This window comes from Ixodes scapularis, unplaced genomic scaffold, assembly GCF_016920785.2.
Source record: "Ixodes scapularis isolate PalLabHiFi unplaced genomic scaffold, ASM1692078v2 PGA_scaffold0__279_contigs__length_252992795, whole genome shotgun sequence".
NCBI lineage: Eukaryota > Metazoa > Arthropoda > Arachnida > Ixodida > Ixodidae > Ixodes > Ixodes scapularis.
The window spans coordinates 57,788,549-57,797,299 of NW_024609835.1; the positions used below are offsets into that span (position 1 = coordinate 57,788,549).

At 44.5% G+C, this 8,751-nt stretch overlaps 1 protein-coding gene across 1 annotated transcript in view; it reads left to right on the plus strand.

Annotated features, from left to right (window-relative positions):
• LOC8027997 (acetylcholine receptor subunit alpha-like) overlaps window positions 1-8,352 on the plus strand; it is a 67,788-nt gene extending 59,436 nt beyond the window's left edge. The window contains exon 6 of the mRNA XM_042292007.1: window positions 8,161-8,352. Coding sequence (XP_042147941.1) covers window positions 8,161-8,352 — 192 coding nt within the window. The remainder of the gene's footprint in view (window positions 1-8,160) is intronic.
• Window positions 8,353-8,751: the final 399 nt, after the last annotated feature.

Here is an 8,751-nt window from a genome sequence, read left to right on the forward strand (position 1 = left end):
GCACCCTAATGTGTACAAAAATAACTAAGCGTGAATTTCGGGTTTTCAAGGTATGAACGTCATAAGTCATAACGAAGCAGTGAAAACCCGGCTTTCACAAGAGCCGCACATCTGTACAGAACGATGCATCATGCATTCTTGGCGCTCAAAAAATGAACAGAATCTATGGGCACAAGTGAGCTGCTGTATACCGAACATTTTGAAGTAATCCGATAGTGAGAGATACGTATGGAAAGGCAAAGGTAAAACCAATACTTACTTTTGATAGTTGTCATTCGAAGCATATTTCATTTCATTTATTATACTCTCAGGGCCCGAAGGCATTACAGAGAGGAGTGGAATTATATACAGCAATATAAGGTGAACAATAAAAAAAAACGTAAAAAAAAACGCAAGGTACAGAATCGCTATGGAACGTTGTTAAGAACATCAGTTATGGCGGTTTTAAAATCAGCAGCGTCAGTAAGTGAGACTACGGATGCGGGAAGGCGGTTCCAGTCGACGGAGGTCAGAGGTAGGAAGGAGGCATAAAAGGTAGAGGTGATGCAGTAGGGGATTCCTACTTCTAGTGGATGATCGGTGCGCGGCGATATGTATGATGGTTCTAAAGATAATGAGGCTCAAAGTGCTGGGTTAGAGTGATAAATTTTGTGAAATAAGCAGAGGCGAGCTATTTTTCTACGAAAGGAGAGGTTGGGCAAATGTAGAGACGCTTTCATAGAGGTGACGCTGGCTGTACGGTGATAGTTAGAAAGTATAAAACGTGCGGAGCGATTTTGAATGGATTCAATGGATGATGCTAGGGATACGCCAGGGTTCCAGATAGAGCTTGCATACTCAAGTTTGCTGCGCACTAAAGTTTTATATAGGAGAAGTTTAAGTGAAACAGGGGGCAAGGGAAAAGTTTCTTCTGAGATAGCCTATACATGGTTGAAAAAACCCCGAGACTGCGGGTAAACGAAACAACACTAAAAAGAGACTTTTTAGTGTTGTGTCGTTTACCCGCAGTCTCGGGGTTTTTTCAACCATGTGCAATGTACACCAGCTCGTTTGCGCCCTTAATTTTTGTTCATAGCCTAATAAGCGATTAGCGTTGTTAGTGATATATTCGACATGGATGTTCCAGGAGAGATCGTCAGTTGTATGAACACCGAGATATTTATAGGTTCACACAGAAAGCAAGGTGGAGTAGGAGGGACAAGTGTTATTTTGACGGGACACTCTCATAGATTTACATTTGAAGGTGTTAAGTTCCATAAGCCAATTATCGCACCAGCGGGTGACGTTGTTAATATCGGTCTGAAGAGCAGATATGTCAGAGTCGTTAATGATTTCCTTATAAATTACACAGTCATCAGCGAATAGGCTAATAGAAGAGGATACATGCGTGGGAAGATCGTTAATATATATAAGAAATAGAAGTCGACCTAATACGGAACCTTGTAGGACACCGGACTTGACAGGTAAGGTTGAAGAATTAGTTCCGTTAGCGTGAACAAATTGGTAACGGTCTGATAGAAACGATTCTATCCAAGCGATTATATTAAGATCTATGTTAAGTTTAGGAGTTTATGAAGAAGCAACGCGTGAGGAACCTTGTCGAAAGCTTTTGAGAAATCAAGAAATATGCAGTCAGTCCTGGAACCCCGGTCAAGTGTTACGTGAAGGTCATGAGTAAAGGTTAGGAGTTGAGTTTCATATGAATAAAACCTTCGAAATCCATGTTGCGCTGAGTTAAAAAAGGAGTTTAAGTCTAGAAAATTGAAAATGTTAGTGTAACTGATGTGCTCAAGGATTTTACGAGGAATACTCGTTAAATAAACGGGACGAAAGTTTAAAGGGTTATGCTTATCGCCACCTTTGTGGAGAGGGATCACCTTCCCCACCTTCCAATCTTTTGGCAATTCTCCTTGTTCGAGTGATTGCGAAAATAATTTAGATAAGATAACGCATGAGTACGTATTAGTGTTTTTCAGAAACTTAGCATTAATATTATCAATGCCTGCGGTCGTATTGGTTTTAAGGTAAAAGCAAATTTAGTTCGAAATGTGATAAATAACGCGGTCCTAAAGTTTGTTCCCATTCGATTATGACGACGACTCAGGTTATTTTTTCGCGGTTTAAGGCTGCAAGATATTCTCAAGACTTCCTGCCAAAACAGCTTTCGTACATTGTTTCATCAAGCAAGAAATTTCAGAAAAATCCCGAACAGAAAAAGTTCGTAGTCATGCCGTTTTTTCACAAGAAAACTCACTCCTTGAAATATTTCGGTGATAAGTTTGGTTTACGTATGTGTTCAGCACAGCTATTAGCTTTTAAGATTTGACTTTTTTCGCTTCCTCTCAAAGATGTTGCATGAAGAAATACAAGGAGAATTCTATCACATGTGTTTCCGGTGTAGTCTACAAGATCCCTTTTGAATGTGGGTTATGTTACATAGACCAAATGAAACGTTGTATTAATGATAGGCTGGGCGAACATAAATGATTTGTAAGGAACAAAGACCAGTATTCGGAAGTTTCTAAGTGCATTAAGGAGTCGAATAATTGCGTGCCGTTATGCAACTCAACAACCACAATATTAACAGAAATAAACGTCCGTAAGCGCCTGTTGAAGGAATCAGTCGCGATTACCAAACATGAAAACGCTGTAAATAAGCTGTCATCGTCTTTAGGAGCAGTATGAAAGCGTTTCCTGAATCAGTAGTTTTAGTAGTGCGTGTGATGTTTTTTTTGTGTGTGTTTGTTTTTACGTGGGTATTTTAGGAGTTTGTGAGGTCACCATATGATGTCTTTTCATTCAAGGTTATAGGTCTGCCCCGTTTGGCCTTTTTCACCCAGTGTTGTCTTTCTTAGTCCTCCAAGGTTACCCTATTGTGGAGGGTAAGAAGTCGTTTCATTTCTTTGTTTCAAACCAAAGTGGTGTGAGTGGGGAAGAGACTTTCCGCTCGTTTCATTTTGGTTAACCCTTACATAAAGGGTTCTGTCCTCAATAAAATTTTTGCTGTGTTTGAGATGCCCTCAAATTTCCTCTCTAGGTGTCACCTTTCGTATTGCTTAGTCTCGGGTTGCTTCCTTCAAAATGTTCAAGAAATAAACACGTCCGTTACGTAGAATTCAGCCACCCACCTTCAAGAAGTTTTCCGGACGCCATTACAAAATATAAATAGGAGTAGCTTTTTACAAATTCGGTCTTAAGGGCGATTCACACACTTGCGTCGAGTACGACTGAGTGCAACTGCAACGGCTTGAGACGCACGGGTTGCTAAGGCAACGGCTGCGTCGCCTCCAACAAAACCGGTTTTTAGTTTTTTACCCTGTCACAAGCCGTTGCAGTTCCTCTCGGTGGTACTCGACGCAAGTGTGTGAATCGCCCTTTAGTCGAATACCAAACGCCACATGATGAACCTGTTCGAAGAAGGTATGAAACCCAGATAAAATTAAGGCGTAGACGCCGTGTAACTGACACTTCGGTTTTAAGACAAACCCCCTTATGGTAGTCAAAATTAATTATTACTATTTTAGACGCTGTTCTCCACACACCCTTTAGTGGCCTGAGGCGTACGCGCCAACATTTCACTTAATATCCCTAAGGTTTCGTATCTTTAAAAACCAGAAGTTGTGAGTTCTTTATTCCTTTTCACTTGATAGTTAACCTACCACAGGCCTGTCTGTGATTCGTAATTTCGGAGAGTATTTTGAATGTTTGTTTTGCTGCTAGAATTCTAGATATGGCTACGCAGATAAGTAAGCTGTTTTTTAACCGATTTGTTGCATGCTTGGTTTGTTCGTTGTCTTGTCAGACCAGACACTGACCTTCTTTTGCTCAATTCGCTTAGGGAATCTAACGGAGTGTGAATAGGATTGTTTGTGCACATCCTCTTCCTTAAAAAAATGAGCCATAATGTTTTAACCACCAGAAAGCGTGCCCGCGCATTAGCACGACTGCAATTAGTTAAATTGGCTCGGGGCAAGATAATTTTAATGTTCCACATGTGCCAACTCATTTTCAAAAGGCCACTCTTTTCACTTACCCAGTCAATATATGCTATCTCCAGTAACGAGAATGTAGAACTGCGTTAACAATTTCAGGGACAGGTATACCTTTATGTTGTGATGAATAACCTGAACGAGAATTGAACTCGATCGTTCCTTTATATTTCAAAATATCTAAGCCAGCGATAACGTTTCCTGGTGATATATTTTTATCTGTATTATCGGGAGATTTCACGTGACGTACTTCCGGCGCGAAGTCTGGCCGGAAACCCTGTTGTCGAAATTTCGCCTTATACAATTTTTATGCGCGAAGACAGCGTTTTTCAACTCGCTCGGGTTCTTTCGCGTTGTGTGCGACTAGGCCTGCCGGAGTAGTCGGCGACATAAAGGAGCATCGGCTGGTACTCGATATTTCCACGTATCGACCTTTGTTCAGAGTAAAAGGAAACTGGCTGCCGTGAAAGACCTAAAAAAGCGGAAAAAAACAAGGATTTCTGCAGCTCAAATGCGTTGTTGATCGTATTTTTGGAGTTGTATCGGCAACTCCCTCGCAGTGATGCTGCATTTAACGATCACCAAGAGCGACGCTAACAAATAATCATTTATAGGCAAACGAATAGGGTAAATGGTGGAAAGTATTCAACAGCGTGTTTGGAAACTACGTACCGGGAGCGAAATGACGTTTTCTGAAATCACCCTATAAGAATATTGCGTATTTAAAAGCGCAAATATTAAGCAGCGATTTTGATAAGAGCTCTATTTGTCATCATCTTTATAGCCTAGATCAGTGGTTCTCAAATGGGGGTCCGAGAAGGCATTCTAGGGGTTCGCGAAGCCCAGCCTCATCAGTCAAGTTCGGCAATAAAAGTTGTCTTTTCTCAGATTGAGAAGAAACGTTCCAATTTTCAGGTGAGCTTTCTTGTGTATACGTCTATAATAGAAGTCTACTTCACACTAGCCCTTAATTATATCCATTTATTAAATCACTTTCATAATGAAGCTATACCTTTCCCTTCCCCTCACCACGAACGAGGTCCTCCGTCATCTCCGCCGATCCACAAGGGGTCCGCGAAACATCATTGGCTGAGAACCACTGGCCTAAATAACTATGTTGCGTGATTCCCTAATCAACCGCTCCACAAATTCCTGCACATGCACAAGACGTGGCAGGGGAAACTTCACGACGTTTCTCACATTAGAATATTGTCTTAACAAAATCTGGTAATCTGAAACTATCTCTAAAAGTCAAAGTGCTGGTGAGAAGATGCAAACGTTTCAGCACATACATTTTACCGGAACTATAATATTAAAGATATTTCAGATATTCGCAATGGAGAAAACGCCGCTGTTCATGTCATCTTGGGAGGCAGTCGGAAATTTACAAACTGTATTCTTCGCTTCACGAGACGTAACCGTTCAATTGCGCTTTTGACAAATGGCTTCAAACTTCTTTTAGTCATAACATAATATCAACTCGAACTTTCGAGTCTTACCGAAATCGCGAGTGTTACTATAATGAAGGTTTAATCTCACTGCGATTAGACATTTATTTCTGGCGGTGCGGAAGCGGCAGTCATTTTGCAGTCACATACAGCAGGTCTGTAAGCTTAGAGCGTCCAACTTACTACGGCACAACATTATTCACAGCGCCTTGAAGTTTCTGGACCGTCCCAAGTAGCACAAAGTGGGGCCTGTAAGGGGGGCGGAAGAAGAATGGGGATAGGAAGGAAGAGAAGGGGAAAAGAGTCCCAGGTCGGTTTTGCATGTTGGGTCCAAGTGAACCGGGGATGCCTCAAGGCCTACTTGGGTAGCCCACATGGGCCCCCCTCGTGGGCCCCACAGTGGGCGTACGAGACGCCCCCCCCCCCCCCCCCCCCCCCCTCCCCCGCCCCGAGGTCCTCCCGGGAACCTGATCGCGTTAGGGTTTGTATCATAATTTCCCTAGAGTGTGGTATTACAGTGCATCCCAATTCAAGCATGCTTCATCTTGCTCGTGTGCTTACTAAAAATAAATAATGTTTTATACATTTTGATACATCAATAAAACATCTTGAGCAAGACCATCGAAAATTGGGCATTTCAAGTGTACGAAATAGAACGGAAACTGCACACTTGCATAAAAAATCAGGTAGGACAGGTGATTGGTATCCATAGCCAGCTTGAGCCCGCTACAGACACCGAGTTTCAAAAGAAGATACCGGCATTATGATAAATTGACCCTCATAAAAAAATTCACCTCCGTAAAACGGCCTTCTACTTAGACGCTGAGTAGTAAGTTAGTAATGAAGTTTTGCAAATTTAAATTTTATCTCTCACGCTTTAAAAATATTGTCCTCCGTGATATGTTATAAAATAAAGCCGATCTTTGATGTTAACATTTCAGAACGTGCACTAAATGGTCTAATTATCAGCGGAAAGGGTCATTTTCGCAGTGCACAGGCAGTCCAAGTTGGGCATGCCCACGCTTCGCCCCTTCCGAGCCTGCATCTATGCTAACCCATGCTATCTATGTATAGCCGCGGTGGGACCCACGGGGGCATCACATCAGCACCCCAAGTTGGGCAAACCCACGCGGTGTCCCCGTGGAGCCCAAGTCTCCCCCGTATAGCCAAGGTGGAACTCAAGGAGACATTGCACAAGCAGCCCAAGTTGGGTATGCCCACGCGGAGCGCACCACTCTGCTAACTTTCCCCCCGCATAGCCGAAGTAGGAACCACGGGGGCACTGCACCGGCAGCCCATTCACACAGAAAGAAAGGGTATATTCTTACACCCCTTGTTCCATATAAGACACCCCAAAACTTCGGATCGACGTACAGCGCACTGACGTTGAACTGACGGTACCAACTTTCACGAGTGGCTTGATAGCTAATGTTCGTGTGACGGATTGCAAAAAAAAGTAACTGGGGTATTTTTTTTTAATGTAGTCTTTGATATCTACTTTAGCTGTTTAATATGTTATATCGCACAGTCATCAAGCCTCTCGCAAAACTTGGGGCCGTCAGTTCGACGCCAGGACGATGTACGTCAAACTGAAGTTTCGGAGTGTATTATATGCGACAAGGGGTGTAATGGCTGTACCATCATTTTTTTTTTTTTAGAGTGGAGTTGGGCATGCCTACGCGTAGCCGAAGTAGGACCCAAGGGGTCACTTCGTCGGCAGCTGAAGTGGGCGTGCCCTCGATTTGCCCGCAATTAGGTTAACTTTGCCCTCGAATAACCGAGGACCCACGTGTGTATTACACGGACAGCCCGAATTGGACTTGCCCTACCTTACCGACGTTGGACCCACGGCGGTACTGCAGGGGCTGCCCCAGCCCACTTTACCCACGTGGGGCCCACGTGGGCCCACCTGGGCAATGTGCACGAGCCCCGATTCATTTATTCCGCTGAAAGGCAGAATTGATTTCGCCATCGGTGGCGCTGATTACACAAAATGCAGACGTTGCTAACTCAGTTATGCTTCAAACAATTATTTCCCTAATTATGAGCGCAAATAGGAGCTGGAACTAAACTCCGTTTGGCGCTAAACGGAGAGGACAATGGAAGCTACGCGCCCATTGGACCAATTATAGGTCGATCTTTCGCCACCTCATCGCGATCCTGCTCAAAACCACGCGCAAAGAGAGGAGTCAGGGAGGGAAATGGACTTGTGCGGGAAGCGCGTAGCTCCTACCGCCCTGTCAGTTAAGGGGGTAACGATGTATGGCATCCCTTAACGTGACTGACTGACAGCCATTAAAGGGACAATGTAAACTTTAGACACTGACAGCTTAAGAAAGGCTTAGCGTGGCGAACAACGTACATCTCGTTATAGTTCCTCAGCCATTAAGATTGCGGCGTTAGTCGACAAGAATGCAGAAGAACGAATCACGAAGCATGAACAAGTAGGCCACGCCCCGTCTTTCTTAATAAACGGCGAGCGTGTACAAACGAATACACTTTCATAATAGCTTAGTATACCTCAAATTGCCGCAATATTTAAGGAGGGATATCCAGTTTAGATTATCACGTTAAATATAAACCTAAATAAAGTTTGCAAAGTTAGCGACCCGACAATCGACGCTTCTGCTTCGCCTAGCGCCAATAGTTGCTGAACAAACCAATCGTCGAACTCTTCGAAGGTCAGTGACCGTAAGCACCCACATCTCTTCCACCCCGCACAGGTGAGGGAGGACTGGAAGTACGTGGCGATGGTGCTCGACCGCCTCTTTCTGTGGATCTTCACGGCGGCCGTGATCGTGGGCACGTGCGCCATCATCCTGCACGCACCGACCCTGTACGACACCCGGGAGCCCATCGACGTTCGACTCTCCGAAGTGCTCACAGTGCTCTACAAGGGCAACGCGGGCCTCTGACTCGTCGTCACGAAAGTATGGTGGCGGCGAGATACCTGGAGCTCGTCTCCGACTGGTGCGTTCACAGCGTCCTTAAGAGTGGTTCCTCTATCTCCGCCCGGTGACGTCATAAAAATGTGACTATGAGTTGCCTGTCTCAATCCTGGCGGTGCTACAGCAGTGGAGCTTGATGCGGCGGGCGCTTGTTCCGCTCCAAGTCGATTTGCGGTCATCCATTTCATTAAAGCCCAAGCAGAGTTGGGACGCCGTGATGACAGCGACCCTTGTATCCTGACGCCCTTTTCGCCAACGTTTTGACGTCCAACCGCCAGGATCGCGACATCCGATAGCGTGCCACACCGGCTTCTCTAATGCAACTTGTTGCCACTTCGGAACCACTTTCGATGCATGGGCGGGAGA